Raw genomic sequence first — 16,454 nt, 5'->3', positions numbered from 1 at the left:
GCCTGTATTATATATATATATATATATATATATATATATAATTATATATAAAAGATTAAAATAAAACAATGTATAAATATTTAGAAAATATGTAAATATGTTTAATTAATATTATATATGTGTGTATAATTATTGATAATTTTAAATGATCTACCTTAACTGCACAATAAATGCCTCGAACAGGACTTGGTATACGAGCTAAAAGACTACTAACTAGTACAACACGACCTTTTGATCGCCTAATTAGAGGTAAAAATACCTTTAAATAAAAATTATTTTATTGATATATTTAATTAAATATATACTATAATATATAATTTTTAATAATGTATTAATATTAATTTACCTGAGTTAATCTAGCAAGGCCAATAAAATTAATATCTATACTGCGTTTTAATACAGAAGGAGGTACCCATTCACATTCACCTAATGTCACCCAAGCAGCAGCATGTACTAATGCCCATAAACCTATTATAAAATATTCATTAATGTTAAATATATATTAATAATAAATATTTATATATTTATAAAGAAATATAATTTTAAACCTGGAGCACCATCTGGTAAGTTTTCATTTACATAAAGAAATGTTGAATGAATATCATGTTCGCTAGTTACATCTAATTGTAATATATGTAATCTACCAGAAGCTTCTCGTCTTAATTTTTGCATTATTTCTTCATTTTCAATTTTTGTATTAAAACCAGCAAATACTGTAAATCCCTTTAAAAATAAATTTTATTTTAAAATCCCTTTAACTATAATATATACACTAGAAATAAGTAATAATAATTACAAAAAAACTAATATATGATATATAATTTTACCAATTCATCTAATTGTTTGCTTAAAATATATCCAACTCTTGAATCACAACCTGTAATAAGAATTGCTTTTCCTGCAGCAGTTACCTAGAAGATTATATTTTTAAATATTAATATTGTAAGACATATATTTATATTAAAATTTAGAAATAATTATCAATATAATTAAATAAAAGAAAATAAGTAATAGTATGTAATTTTATAAATAAATAAATATATGTATTTTAATAACTCACCTTTAAATTGTGGTAAAATAATGTAAATCCTATGGATATGACCAATAATAAAAGAAAAAGTACAAAACTAGATGTTTGTGATATACTTAATGTATTTAATATAGTTGCTAAAATAACTGCAATTGCATGTGAAAATGCAATTGGAAGAAGACATCTTTCTGCTAATTCCCATGTTTGGCTATCATCAGGTTCTTTACTTCCACTTGGTAAAGACATTTTTAATTTAACTTTATGATATTTTAAAAAAATTTAATTGATAACATTCAAATGAAATTTGTGGTTCTACTAAAAGCCCTAACTGGGCTAACTCTGAGCTAACTTTAAACTTAAAGCAGTATCTAGTCTCATTGATCTAAATTTAACTACAGTGCTGTGTCTTAAATTCACAAATTCTTGCAAAATTATATATTTTATATAAAATGTAATTATATTCTTTTGAATTAGCGGACTTAATATATCATACATAAATATATATATATATATATATACATATAATATTTTAATAAATGTATATATTTATATATACATTTTTTATATAAATATATATTTTTTATACAAAATTAATTTTATCTAATTATATTTGATATACTTTTTGATATACTTTTATATATAGTTTTATATATAGTTTTATATATAGTTTTATTATTATGCAATATATACATATTATTTTCATTACAAATATTACATTTATTAATGATAAAATAATATAAAATTTAGATATTTTTAATATAATAACTAATTTACTTTTTCAAAAATGATTATTTTTAATGTTATATTATAATATAATTAAAACTTTTATGTAATAAATATAATTTGTTCTTAAATATTATTATTTTATATAAATAATAAAATTGGACAATGAAAAAAAATTTTCAAATTAAATTACATTTATTCTATTGGAACATATATTATGTTGAGTTATGAATGAGAATACTGCATTCTAACGTAAACAATTCATTTAACGACAATAAAAAAATGATTACTAGAGTGGGGTAAGTTATTGATTTCTGTGTAGGTGCCATGTTGGGAGGGAATACTATGGTGGGTGTCTCTTGGACATACCATACGCAGTAGTCTACAGAGAATATAAATAGGAGGGGTAGTTGCACCATTGACCCAGTGTTGAGTTGACATACGGTCAGTTCAGTCACTCGAACGAAATTCATTTTACGTCTTTCAAATTTTATATGTGTATGTAAATTGTTAATAACCGTAGTAAAAGTCCTTATAAAATCAACAATCCAATGCAATCCAAAACACTGCCCTTTCTTACTTATCTTCCAATTTTACAATTTTACACCCAAATTATCAGCATGTATTTAGTATTTTAAGTATTCTGCAAACATTTTTCTAATAAAAATTTAATGGACATTGGTGATATCCATTATTGAGTGAATGTGAATCTTGTGTTACGATTTAATTTAAAAATATTAATAAACATCAGTAATATTAATAAACCAATGTGCAACGATAATCAGGCCTTAGTAACGGTCAATCTTATTAAAGAAAGTAAATTTTTGATGACATAAATTTTATATATTTGATTGACATTTGATCGAACGACAAAAATACAAAATTAAATTAAATTTCTTTGTGAGCAATTTTCAGATTATTTTTTTATTTAAAAAAATATGTCAGAAACAGCAGGAATTTCGCAAGGATTGGGAAATCCTTATAAAATTGTTGATCATACTAGAGAAAAACGAAAGGGAATCACTGCTTCTTCTTTAAAAGAATTAATTAGTATTGCAAGAAATCGTTTATCTTTACCTTTAGATGCTGAATTAACAATTGTTCTAGAACAAGATGGTAAGATAATATTTTTGTTTTTAGCAATATAGATTTTATTTATAAATTAACAAATGAATATTACTTTCATATTAGGAACTGAGGTAGATGATGAAGAATATTTTGCCACATTAGAAAGAAATACTAGTTTAATGGTTCTATATGGAAATCAGAAATGGGTGGCAGCAGGAAGCAATAAAGCTGCTTCTCGTTATATAGTTGTTGATGATGTAGACAATATAGAATGTGGACAAAGAAGAGATGAAATTAGAAGGCGTCGACCACCAATAGAAGCATTAGTCTCATCATTGCATGGAGATCCATCACATATATCATTACTTGATGGACATAATTTAGAATTGCTCAGTGATATGGATCCAGATAGTGTAGCTGATATAGTGTCTGGCAATATGTAAGTATATATATATATATAAAACTATAAAAATTTTATTACTGTTTTATTTGACAATATTTATTACATATCATTACATATCATTACATATTATTACATTTCTTTATTATTTATTCTATTTTTATATTAAAAGATTTATTTTATATAAAATATTTTAAAAATTTTTGGGACAAATTATAAAAAATGAAAAAAAATTTATATATATATATAAAGTTTTGCAATATATGTTCTATTAAAAACAAAGTTATAATAATTAAATATATAAAATAAGTAAATATTTTATACATGAAAGATAGATATTAATGAATTCTCTATTGCAATATGAGAAATATTATTATATAAATGTGATAATTTAAATATTTTTCCCACATAAATCTTACACAAAAATATCATTATACTTTTTATTTACAAACATTTGACATTTATACAAAATAATAATTTAATCAATGAAGACTAATTATTATTAATAACTATTAACTATTAATAAGAATATTAATAATTAAATCATTATTTAATAATAAATTGATTATATAAATAAGATAAATAAATTTGATTTTCTATATATTGGAATGAAAAATCTATTGCTATCTATTTTGTATTATAAAATATTTATTGTAAAACTTTATAATCATTTATATTATTTTTTTTTTATTTTTACTATAAGTTGTCAACAAATCCTATATAGTAAATAATATGAAAGATTTAAAAATTAATTTAAAATGTTAAAATATATGATATTATGATATTATTAAATTATTATATGATATAACATCATTTAATTAAATTATTTTAGAATATTTTTAGAACAATTAAAAGAGGCTTCTGGCAGATTCTTGGCTGAAAAACGACAAGCTCAAGGATCCTTGGATGTTCTTCAGATGTGTGCAAGTGGTGGAGAAATAGAGCGAGCGTAGGCCATGTGGGGGGTGGGCGCCCTCACATTGGCTAATATGTATCGTGTGCGACGTCGCATATTTTATAAAGGTCGCCAATTACAACAAACTTTAATCCTTTTCTGGAATTGAGCCCATCATTAACATTTATAGCGTTTACAAAGTTTATTACGCTATCTATCATCATCGTATTACTCATAACAATTGAATGTTTGCATTCTTAATGAAAATCTTAAGATTCTTATGCAAAAATTTGAAAGCAATGAAAAAAAATGAATATAGGAACTAATAAGTTCCTAATTTTGATGAATAGTCAAAATTTATTTCTGAAATTTGCAAATATTGCTAAATATGTGAACATTTAAATTTATTAATAAGAAAATGGGAAATCAATGCTTGAAATTTATAATATGAGTTAATATTATAATAATGAATAGTTTTATATTTCGTTAATAGTAATTATTTTTTGATGTTATTTTTTAAGTTTATAGTATAAATATACTTTTCTAGCATTATTTATTTTGTAGAATATGACATGAGAAATTGCTTTAATGCAAAATGAGATCTTAAATACACATGCATAGTTAAATATATGCAATTTAGCCATTAAATAATCTGAATGTATTACATAAACAAAAGTTATATAGAAATATCATGTCAAAGAACACATTCCGTCACGATGTTGTCATATCACTTAGTAAAAAGGACGACTCGTTTGATTTATGAATTTTTGTATGTAGATATATTATATCAAGATTTAGTTCAACAAAGATTAATGAAATGTTTAAGACTGAATTTATAGAAAAAGAATGCATCCTCATTATAATCATCAATTCATTGTACACTAAATTTAGCATGATAATAGGAAATATCAATATCAGCTCTTTGATACCAAAGTCATGCATTTGATAAGAAAAACTGCAAAAAAAAAAAAGAAAATATACAAGTGTTTCTGAAAAGATTATGCATATGCGAAATAATATATATCAAAATAAAATTTATTATTATATTTATGTTATTTATATTACTTATTGCAAGAAGAAAATCAAATTTTTAATGTTCAAAGATGTTAATTATTTAACATTTACATAATTATATTTATATTAATAATTATATTTATTCTAAATCGTGAAAAAAACAAAAATGCTTATGTTTATTCTTTACAGAAATACTTTAAACAAAACATCGTGACATTCTTTGATATATACCTTAACATCTGAATATTATAAAATAATTACATTTACTGTCATTTGGATATTTAAAATGCAACGATCAGCATAGATATATTAATAGCATCCAAATGTGTCAGTAATTACAAATTTGTTCTGTATATATATATAAAATTTCTAATGGTCTTTCTTTGTGAAACATTGAACAAAGTAATATTTTACTTAAATTTTAAGACATATTAGAAAACAGTTGATATATTTAATAGAACTGCCAATTAAAGAAAACAATTGATGCTCAATAATATCCCACCCACCATGTCCTTTAAAAATACTGATTTTTTAATACTGATATTTAATATATACTAAAACAGTATTGCTATTATTATTATTATTATTATTATTATTATTATTATTATTATTATTATTATTATTATATTTTTATTATTATTATTATTATTATTATTATTATTATTATTATTGTTGTTGTTGTTGTTGTTGTTATTATTATTATATTTTTATTATTATTATTATTATTATTATTATTATTATTATTATTATTATTATTATTATTATTATTATTATTATTATTATTATTATTATTATTATTATTATTATTATTATTATTATTATTATTATTATTATTATTATTATTATTATTATTATTATTATTATTATTATTATTATTATTATTATTATTATTATTATTATTATTATTATTATTATTATTGTTGTTGTTGTTGTTGTTGTTGTTGTTATTATTATTATATCAATATTTTCATTACATATTTGAATAATAACCTTACAAAACAAAAAAAGTATATTTATACATATTAGGTTTTAATAGAAGATACAAAATTTTCTTTTATAAGTTGAAGCAGTGCATTGGAAGCATCCCTTGTTCGATTGCAAGCGCTACGTAATTGAGAGACAGCTTCTTGAAGAATAAGTTCACTTCTTAACAATTGCTTATTAACAGTTGTTAATTCTTGAGTGGCAGCACCAATTGTTTCATCAACCATTTGTATAAGATCCTTATCCAAAGTTTCATTGCATTCATCTGTTTTATTATAAATATGTCAATTGAAATGTTAAATATCTTTTATTAATTAAATTAGATATTGTATATTATTTATATGTATAAAAATATTTAAAATATATACTACATGTTCTAAATAATTAAAGTTTTAGCTGGAATAAAATAAGCTTGAGTCTAGAAAAAATATTTACATTATTCCGATTATGTTATAATAAATTTTTCTGCGCCAAAATTATTATATAATACTTTAGCAATAGCAATACATATTGTATTAAAAAAATATTAATAAAATGATGTTGACAAAAATACATCTATTTAACTGTTTTTGAAATTAATAGCATTAATATTTGAACTTACGTAATTTCTTATGAAGCAAACTATTGTATTTTATGGAACATTTTTTTGATTTTGGTATTTTCATTTCTGGTATACAAGTTATAGCATCAACTGCTCCACTAACACTGCTTAAACTTGTTCCATCTAATAAATATTAGATTTAATTTTACATTAGATTTAAAAAAAGTATTATAAAATATATTTATTGTTTATATTCTAAATATCTTTTATATTTTTAAATATAAAATCATACCATCATCTGATTCTGGAGCTTCACCAGAAATAATTGTGCCACAATAATTGGGAGTTCTTACAAATGGAAATCCTATACCCTGTAGAAAATATAATTTATTCATTTCATTTTCTTTCTTTGTATATAATATAATTTTAACATACAGTAATAATGCTTGCACTATCATCATCAGATTCTGGTGCTTCACCCGAAACAACAACAGCTTTCAAATCCATATTGAAGAAATAAATTTAGAATTTTTAATTTAATTGCAATAATTCAAGATTTTTAAACTTTTATGTCAATACATATTTTAATAATGAATAAGAAAATTTGAAATAATTGATAAAAAGGCTGTAAAATTATAAAATTAAACACTTCAAGATAAAAAAAATTTATAATTACAAATAAAATTATTAATATAACTTTCATATAATCATTACATTACACGACGATTAATTTAACCTAAGTCTTTACTCATAATTATAGTATAGCTTATATAAATTTAATTATTATTTGTATTCACTAGTTATTATTTTATTATATTAGATTTTTATTATATTATATAAAAATAATAAATATAATATAAAAACAATATTTATTTATTTTATTTACTCTTATAGATATCTATGAACTATAACCACAATCTAATATTGTTTCAGTATATACTATGTATTTATCAATATATAGTACTTTCAATTTTAGGAAAAGTATAATAAATTGAGATAATTATATAATTTATATTTTTAATAAATTTGGCAATCTGTATTTTTTTATAAGATTTTTATATATGTATTTACATATATACATAAAAAAAGTATTTACATGAATTATTAACTAAACAAATAATTATATATTAAAATTAATTATAAAAGTACATAATTTATAATTAATTATAATTATAATTAAAGTATATAATTACAATTACAATTAACCACGTAAAACATCTAATTCTTCTGGGGTAACATGCATTCTTAATTCCTTTTCCCGTATCATATCTTGAATTTGTGTCAGAAGTTGAGGTGCAACTTCAGCTGCATCAATATAAATACTTCTAGCCCAAGGACATAATGCAACACTTTCGTGATATACTTCTTCTCCTTTTTTCTCACATAAGTTATATTCTCTAAGAAGAAGCATATATAATCTCCATAATAGGGGGCAATTTTTAATTGTTGATATTCTGTAAGTTTAATATTTTTATTTTTTTAAATGTTTTTTTTGCGAATTTTTTATATTGCGAATTTATATAAATTATTTAAGAACCTACTTTGCAAGTGTATGATGAAAATAGAGTAACTTATTAATTGCTGCATTCATACTAATATAATCTTTAAGCTCTTGTAACTTACGAATACGTTTTCGATTTGCTAAACATATAGCAAATGCTTTCCATAATTGAAGTTTTGTCATTCGACTATTACTTTTCCATATAGGCAATTCACTCTGTTGAAGAAATATTATGATTTTTGATATTATGATTAATAAATAATATTATAAAAAATATTATTATACTTACTTCAATACATGCAAATACTGAAAGAGCAAAAAAATTATTTGGGTATAAATTTAGCATATCATCTAATTTTATTTTTAAAAAATTTTCATTTTGAATTTGTTTACAATATAATTGTAAAAGTGCTATTTGACTTTCTTGCAATATTTCCTGTAATGTATAATATATTAAATACATAGAAAAATTTTTATTATTAATTTTATTATTAACAAAGAAGTAAAGTTTAATACTTGTATATAATGTTGATTCTTGTAATGATTTATGCACTTTTTAAATATATTTATTATATTATTAATATCATGATCTTGTACGTATAATAAATATGCATAACATACAATTATATCACATTTATAATTTGGTAGAAAATATGTATTTTCTTCATTCTCAAAAGAATCTTCTTGTAAAAAAGTTCGTATACAATTTTCTAAATATTTTTCTACTTGTAATAATTGATTTTCATTTGTTTCTGGTATTATTTGTTTCATTAAATTTAATATTAATATTTTATGTGTTTCCTTATAAGTTTCTAAATTGAGTAAAGTTTCAATAAATGTTCGATATAAACTTAATAGTGCTGACTTCTCTTCAGGAATACAAATTAAAGAAGGACATGTATCTTGTGATTTAATGGCCATTTCTAAAATATTCACACAATTATCAAATTTTCCCATTTCTTTTTCTATTAATGCATATTCTCTATAGAAATGTAAATTATTTCTATTTTCATCTTTTTTCAAGAATTCCTTTAATGTTGTTTTTAATTTTTTTCGTCTGTAAAAAATATATAGAATATTTATATATTATATTTATATACTTATATACTTATATATATACTTATATATAAATATTTATATACTTTTTTTATTTATATATAAAATATATTATTTATATATAAAATAATATGAAATGAATCTTACTTATTATCATATTTTAATATATCATCTTTCTGAAGAAAGATAAGTAATCTTTCAAATCTTAACCACCAAACATATATACTAGTACGTTGCAAAGAAGGTAAATTTTCAGCGATTGTAAAAAATATTTCGCGTATAAAATCTAAATATGATTCTTGTGCAGGATGAAACATAAGATATTGAGGACCTGACGTTAAATGTCCTTCAAGTATGCCATTTAATAATTCTTTTCTTTGGCTATATCCGCTCATTTCACCTACCATAGGGCAAGCAAATGGAAGCAATATTTCTGAAGTTTCTACACCCCAATCAAATTCCTCTAATATTAATGTCTAAATATATATAAAATTTCAAAAAAAAATATTATTTAGTTTATAATGTAATTATTAGAATTTGTATTAAAAATTCGGAATTGTATATCTAATTAAATATACCTTTAACATATAATCTCGTGTTGGTAATAATGGTACTTTAAGTAAGAGTAATGTATGAATTGCCATTCGAAAATTTAAATTTCTTGAAAGTATTGGATGAACAAAATCTGCAACATCATCTGGTAAAATAAATCTTCGAGAATCGCCAACTAGATCTAATTCATTTTTACTGACGCTAATCCAATGACAATTTTCTCTTAATGACTCTGTTCTTTGCCATAATTGATTTAATGGTAATCTTGACATTAATATTACTTCTTCCATTCCAACTATAAATTAATAAAAATAATAAGATAATAAATAGAATATAAATAATATATTTTGGATTAGTTAGATAAGATATCTTACTTAATTTTTTTTCATCTATTGTTTTTTTGAAAGATAAACTGTCTTTATCTAAATTAAGATTTAGAATGAGATTTAAACGCATTGTTTCCCACATTTGTTCCCAAAGTCCAGTATGTCGTAAAAATGTTAGACACCAATACATCATTTCTATTCATAACACATTAGAAATTATTATTTTATATAATCTATTTTATATAATTAAAATAATGAAATAATTTATAATTTTTTACATACGTAATAATCGTTCATCATATACTCGAGGATTTGTCCTAGCTTTTTGTTTTAAAATACAAAAGCATTTGGAATATAAATCTAAAACTTTTGGCACTGTACACATTGCTACTGAAGCTTGAGTAGTCATAATAAATTCTTGCCATAAAGTAACATTTCCTGAATCTTTATTGACAAAGGTTTCAAGTTGTTTTGAAAATTCGTCAGCAGGTAAAAGTTCTCCCATAAGAGATAACTTTAATTTTAATAAAATTGTGGATTCTAAGTTTTTTTCTAGGGCTTTTTCAACAATAGCTAACTTTTTTAATGTTATTGCTCTATGAATATCTTTTGTTGTTTGATATTGTTGAAAATATCCTAATGTATCCTAGAAAAAAACTATTTGTAATATATTCTATAAAAAAGTTTTGATAAATTAAATTTTAATATTCTTCAAATAATAAAACTAATTTTAATGAAAATTATTTAATATATATTTTATGGAATATTATTATTATTATTATTTAAATAAATTAATTTTTATATAAATTATATATATTGTTAAATTTCTTACTTAAAAAAAAGCAATTAATATATTTAAACTATTTTTAAATCTAATGTTTTTTGGAAAATTCCAAAAAATATGTTTTCATTTTTAAATTTTTTAGTTTTTTTTCATATAGATTTTGATATGTAAATATAATATATATGTATATTACATATTTTTCTTAAAGTTATATTAAATATATTATATTTCTTATTATAAATGTAAATATGATATACCTGAAATTCTACATATTCAAACCATAATTGAATATCATTTGGATTATTTGTTAATTTTTCATTATATTGTTTAGTTTTCATTTTTTGTAATTCTTCTAATTTGATGTGCCATGAAGGGATCTCCTCTTCTTTAAATGAATTAGTAATAGATTCTCTTTTAATAATGGTATCTTTTTTCTTGTTTTTTTCTATATAGTCAATATTTTTTACATAATATCTTTCATAAATATGTTTTTTTAATTGTTTGTGAGAAACAAAACCAAGAGAACTCTTTTTAATATTATAATATGGTCTAATTCGAGAATAAAGAGTTTTAATAGTATAATTTCCCTTATCTTTATACTTATCTTCAAAATATACATTTTTTACATCTTTCTCATATTCTGATTTTTCATATGTATTCTTTTTTTTATCCTTTTTTTTTCTTTTAATATGTATAGTTGGTTTTTTTTCCTCCAATGTAAGTTTTTCTTTTTTTACAATAGTAGTATGTAAAGTTTCTTCTTTATGCAAATAAAAAGTTTCATCTGAAGAATCTGAAGAAACATCAAAATTATTAGATGAAATTTGTTCTAAACAACTGGAATTGTATAACCAACTGGTTGAGTCATTTTCTGTAATTAGAAATAAATATTGTATCATAAACTATTTTATAATTGATATTGATTTATGATGCATTTCAATAACCTTTTAAAAAATTGTTTGATTCATTGGATATTGTAGATTTATTTTCTTCAGAATAAGCTGGAAATAAAGACATGTTTTATAAAATTTATATTGTTAATGGATTTAATTAAATAAATAACATTTTATTTCTTAATAGGTTAAACACATCAACTGCTTTAAAACAATTCAATAATACTGTAAAATTTTTGTCTCTCTCTCTCTATATATATATATATATATTTCAGAAAATTTATACAATGCTTATATAAAGCGTTTGATGATTGGTTGAAATAAATACGCGGCAAAAAAAATTTGAATCGTATTATAAGATTAATATTAGTTATCGCGGTAAAAAACAGGTTTTGTTAAATTCAAGGATGAAAAATGATTTTAATTGTTCGACTGATAACTACTTTAGAACGTATATAAGTACAGTCTGAACAAAACGATGAAAGAGATAACATAAATACGTCGTCCATCTTGAGAAATCTTGAATTATATAATTTTTTTATTTTTTATATAAAAATTATTCTATTAAATATAGAAGTCATAAATCATATTAGTTTTTATTAATTACGTTAAATGTTTCGAAAAATTAATATTACGAAATCGTTTTTCGGTGTTGTGTATTCATCTACAGAATCATCTGTTGCACCATATGTTTCACGTAGAGTAAGTTTTTCTGTATATCGAAAACATTAATTATTTTTAAATAATATTTATAAAAACTATACAATTTATTGCGTGACATCTATTGCAGAAAATTTACAAAAAATTATATGTATTTTATTTAGGTTCAGCAATTTAGAGATCATTTAAATAATACGCACAATGATATACTCACAGATTCATTTGGAAGACGTCATACATATTTACGTATTTCGATTACCGAACGTTGTAATCTTCGATGTAAGTAATATTTACAGTTTTAATAAAATAATTTTGTGATATGTTATATATGTTATAGGCTTATATTGTATGCCAGCAGAAGGAGTTAAGTTGACAAAGAATGATGGTATTTTAAGAACAGATGAAATAATTAAAATAGCTGATTTATTTGTAAATGAAGGTATAAATAAAATACGCTTAACTGGTGGTGAACCAACTGTCAGAAAAGATATTGTGGATATTATTGGTAAATTATTTTATATGTAATATAGTTATATGATATATACATGTTGATTTTATACCAATAAAGAATATAATTATTATAGCTGGTTTGAAACAATTATCTAATTTAAAACAAGTTGCAATTACTACTAATGGATTAACATTAACACGTCAGTTACCATTTCTTCAAAAAGCTGGATTAGATGCAATAAATATTTCTTTAGATACTTTACAAGAAAATCGTTTTGAACAATTTACCCGTAGAAAGGGATGGTCTAGAGTTATGGCTGCAATTGATTTAGCTATTCAATTAGGTTATAATCCAGTAAAGGTGTGAACTAATTAAATGAATTTATATAATATAATTATATAATATATATAATAATATAATTATATGTAATATTTATTGTAGGTGAATTGTGTTATAATGAAAGATTTCAATGATGATGAGATAATTGATTTTGTTAATTTAACAAAAAATCGTCCAATTGATATACGTTTTATTGAATATATGCCTTTTCAAGGAAATAAGTGGAATCAAAATAAAATGGTTTCCTTCGAGACTATGAAAAAATTTATTAGAGATATATATCCTAATCTTCAACGTCTTCCAAATAAGTACAATGATACATCTAAAGTATATAATTCAAAAAATTTCATTAAACAATTTAATTTATATATGTTATAATTTTTATATATTTTATTAAAAATTTAATTTTTTTTTATAGGCGTACCATATACCTGGATTTACAGGACAAATTGGATTTATTACATCGATGAGTGATCATTTTTGTAATTCGTGTAATAGATTAAGAATAACGGCAGATGGAAATTTAAAAGTTTGTTTGTTTGAGGGAAAGGGAGAAATATCTCTTCGAGATGCGTTACGTAGTGGAGTATCTAATGATATTTTGAAAAAAATGATCGGACAAGCGGTGCAACGTAAAAAAAAGCAACATGCGGGTATTAAGTTTTATTTTTAATTTATATAATTAAAATAGGATTATATAAAATTACTTTGTATAATAAAATATTAAGCTTTTTATCAGGCGATAACGTTTATATCTTTTTGATAATACGTATGTTTCAGGAATGTTCAATCTATCCCGCATGGAAAACAGGCCAATGATTTTGATTGGGGGTTAATTAACATAGTATAATAATTAATATAATATTATAAGAATTGAATATTAATATAAAATAATGTATTAATATTTTAAAAAGAAGCACAAACGTTATCGCTCGAATTGTTTATAATCAATGATACAATTTTAAAAAGATTATAAGCTTAATTTTATTTGTTTGTGCTTACAGTTAAAAAGAAACATATTCATCTTAAAAGTTACAAAGATATAACGAAACAATATATAATGGATTACATGGGACTTCGATTTAAAAATGATATAAGTATAAGAGTATTTTCCTCATTATCACATGTAGATCAAAGTGGTAAAGCAAGCATGGTAGATGTAGATTCGAAAAATGAAACTAAACGCATCGCAATAGCAAAGGGAATTGTACAAGTTAATTCAAATATAAGCAAATTGATAGTTGAGAATAATATAAAAAAAGGCGACGTATTATCTGTGGCACAATTGGCAGGTATCATAGCAGCGAAACGTACTTCTGATTTGATACCTTTATGTCATCCACTTCCATTATCTTATGCAAATGTATCCTTACATTTAAACGAAAAATTACATCGCATAGAAATCACGGCAGAAGTTAGATGCACTGGAAAAACTGGTGTAGAAATGGAAGCTTTAACAGCCGTAAGTATTGCGGCTCTAACAATTTATGATATGTGTAAATATGCAACTTCCCCCAAATATATAAAAATAACTGATATCGAATTAATTTCAAAAACTGGTGGTACAAAAGGTGATTTTTTTAGAAAATAAATATTTTAATAGTATATTATTATACACACATAACATATGCATAATATAATATATAATATAATAATATTATAATAATATAATATAATATAATAATATATAAATTTTGTATCTATATATAATCAATAAGGATTTAAATAATTATACAATTTATTTTGCTCAATATCCATTGAATTATATATAATTTATATATAATTATATATAATTTTACATAATTATTATTGGTAAAAAAATTATTAAAGTATATGAATTTTATCATGTTTTGTATTATAAAAAAATTATATGTTATACTTATGTAACTTATGTACCTGCAAGCATAAAAAATAACGATATTCATACTATATTTTATTACTAAATTAATATATATAATAAGAATATATAATAAGAAATATTTCTTTGATTTCATTGAATAATAATTTTGTTAAACAATTTTTGAATTATTAAAATATAAAAAATTATTAATTTAATATTTTAATCTTTAATTTAGAACAATTTTAATTAAATATCATTTTTTTTATTTCTTTAAACTTTCGAAAATTAATATGATAAAAAATTTTTGAATATATTTGATTTTAATCTTGATAAAGATACAAAATCTTAAGAATAATTAAAGTGCGATTAAGAACAAATAAATGTATCGTAAAAAAGATTATAAAACTAGATTGAGTCGTTGGCGCAATCGCAAATTAGAAATATCGCGAGGCGCCACTGCACTCTGATTTTAACCTTTCCCTTCCCTCGAATAGGAGTAGCTTTCAGTATTGAAAACGCTATCGAAGCGCGCTGTTCTCGAAGGTGTTTCATTATGTTTTCAATGATCGTAAAAAATTAGTTGAATTAATAAATTTTTTATATATTTTTCATTTTATATTATTTTTTAAATAAGTATAAGAATATTGAATATTACTTCTTTTTCTATGAATAAATCCTATTTGTTATATGAAGATAACAAGTTTTTTTGAAATAAAATTTATTTCTTCATTGAATATGTGCAATTTTATTTTTTGATTTTTATTTTTTTCTTTTTTGTTGATCGAGATTTCTATTACTTCAATGATAAAGATTGAACGAAATCATATATAAAATTGTAATATAAAATTGTAATATAAAATTGCATAAAATTACAATTACAATTATTATCTCGCGACGGAATTAAAACATTTATGATTTATGTGAGTGAAAATTTATTTCATTTATATTATTTGTAAAAAGTTAAAATATCATTCACATGACTATCTCGAAGAAATTATTCAGGAGGTGGAGAACGAAAAATTATAATGATCAAGAGATGATCGAGAGATCATCGATAATTTTTGAAGATTTGTTAAAATTTGAAAGAAACGAAAAGGGCAACGAATGAAGATGAAAGAATTTCATACGTAAAAAAATGGCACCATTCCATGGCATGGCCCTTATATTGCTTGGAATCGGATACCTGTTACACGCAGAACCGCCATCCGGTCATCGGACTTTAGGTACAATTAATCTCAAAGTGTAGTACAATTTGAAAAATTTTGATTCTCGTTGAATTCATTAGTGTGAATTAATAGTACGATTGATAATAGATTTTCGATCGAACAAATTAGCAAATTTTATTTTTTATTTTTTCGACGTACCTTTTACTGAAATTTTGTGCTATGTTGATGTTA

At 22.0% G+C, this 16,454-nt stretch overlaps 6 protein-coding genes across 11 annotated transcripts in view; 3 read left to right on the top strand and 3 right to left on the bottom strand.

Annotated features, from left to right (window-relative positions):
- The window catches only part of LOC102677220 (D-beta-hydroxybutyrate dehydrogenase, mitochondrial), a 2,690-nt gene extending 612 nt beyond the window's left edge, over positions 1-2,078 (bottom strand). The window contains exons 1-6 of the mRNA XM_031512879.1: positions 1,947-2,078; positions 1,061-1,492; positions 828-911; positions 549-723; positions 347-468; positions 131-259 (exon numbers count right to left, since the gene is read on the bottom strand). Of these exons, the coding sequence (XP_031368739.1) occupies positions 131-259; positions 347-468; positions 549-723; positions 828-911; positions 1,061-1,276 (726 nt within the window). The 5' untranslated portion in view covers positions 1,277-1,492; positions 1,947-2,078. The remainder of the gene's footprint in view (positions 1-130; positions 260-346; positions 469-548; positions 724-827; positions 912-1,060; positions 1,493-1,946) is intronic.
- Positions 1-5,125, top strand: part of LOC102673659 (DNA fragmentation factor subunit alpha-like) — a 6,430-nt gene extending 1,305 nt beyond the window's left edge. Inside the window, exons 2-4 of the mRNA XM_006620612.2 lie at positions 2,076-2,869; positions 2,945-3,260; positions 4,054-5,125. Coding sequence (XP_006620675.1) covers positions 2,692-2,869; positions 2,945-3,260; positions 4,054-4,174 — 615 coding nt within the window. The 5' untranslated portion in view covers positions 2,076-2,691 and the 3' untranslated portion in view covers positions 4,175-5,125. The remainder of the gene's footprint in view (positions 1-2,075; positions 2,870-2,944; positions 3,261-4,053) is intronic.
- A 1,006-nt stretch (positions 5,126-6,131) lies between these two features.
- Positions 6,132-7,593, bottom strand: LOC102673775. The gene is made up of 4 exons (XM_006620613.1): positions 7,091-7,593; positions 6,948-7,026; positions 6,716-6,838; positions 6,132-6,379 (listed from the first exon to the last, which is right to left on the bottom strand). The coding sequence occupies exons 1-4, from the start codon at positions 7,160-7,162 to the stop codon at positions 6,153-6,155; spliced, it is 501 nt and encodes a 166-aa protein (XP_006620676.1). The 5' UTR covers positions 7,163-7,593; the 3' UTR covers positions 6,132-6,152.
- Positions 7,594-7,740: 147 nt separating this feature from the next.
- LOC102673912 (nuclear exosome regulator NRDE2) lies at positions 7,741-12,012 on the bottom strand. Its single transcript, XM_006620614.2, has 11 exons — positions 11,819-12,012; positions 11,132-11,745; positions 10,373-10,736; positions 10,139-10,285; positions 9,791-10,059; positions 9,360-9,688; positions 8,673-9,213; positions 8,446-8,592; positions 8,197-8,372; positions 7,849-8,109; positions 7,741-7,816 (listed from the first exon to the last, which is right to left on the bottom strand). The coding sequence occupies exons 1-10, from the start codon at positions 11,889-11,891 to the stop codon at positions 7,857-7,859; spliced, it is 2,913 nt and encodes a 970-aa protein (XP_006620677.1). The 5' UTR covers positions 11,892-12,012; the 3' UTR covers positions 7,741-7,816; positions 7,849-7,856.
- A 66-nt stretch (positions 12,013-12,078) lies between these two features.
- LOC102674046 (molybdenum cofactor biosynthesis protein 1) lies at positions 12,079-14,845 on the top strand. Of its 4 annotated transcripts, none has more exons than XM_006620616.2 (7): positions 12,079-12,469; positions 12,592-12,706; positions 12,783-12,932; positions 13,012-13,238; positions 13,320-13,544; positions 13,636-13,870; positions 14,222-14,845. In XM_006620616.2, the coding sequence occupies exons 1-7, from the start codon at positions 12,380-12,382 to the stop codon at positions 14,806-14,808; spliced, it is 1,629 nt and encodes a 542-aa protein (XP_006620679.1). In that variant the 5' UTR covers positions 12,079-12,379; the 3' UTR covers positions 14,809-14,845. The 4 variants fall into 4 exon arrangements, with proteins under 4 accessions (XP_006620679.1, XP_006620678.1, XP_031368737.1 ...); XM_006620615.2 differs by having other exon boundaries at positions 12,081-12,469; positions 12,765-12,932; XM_031512877.1 differs by having other exon boundaries at positions 12,083-12,469; positions 12,558-12,706; positions 12,765-12,932.
- A 426-nt stretch (positions 14,846-15,271) lies between these two features.
- LOC102670947 (hemicentin-1-like) overlaps positions 15,272-16,454 on the top strand; it is a 20,079-nt gene continuing 18,896 nt past the window's right edge. For all 3 annotated transcript variants that reach the window (XR_422477.2, XM_006620594.2, XM_006620593.2), the window contains exon 1: positions 15,272-16,280. Coding sequence is in view for 2 of the 3 variants with exons in the window: in XM_006620594.2 (XP_006620657.1) it covers positions 16,193-16,280 (88 nt within the window). In the remaining variant the exon portion in view is untranslated. The remainder of the gene's footprint in view (positions 16,281-16,454) is intronic.

Source organism: Apis dorsata, unplaced genomic scaffold (assembly GCF_000469605.1).
Source record: "Apis dorsata unplaced genomic scaffold, Apis dorsata 1.3 scaffold_524, whole genome shotgun sequence".
NCBI classification, from domain to species: Eukaryota; Metazoa; Arthropoda; class Insecta; order Hymenoptera; family Apidae; genus Apis; species Apis dorsata.
Note: the sequence above shows the minus strand (reverse complement) of the source record. Positions and strands in the feature narration are given on the sequence as shown.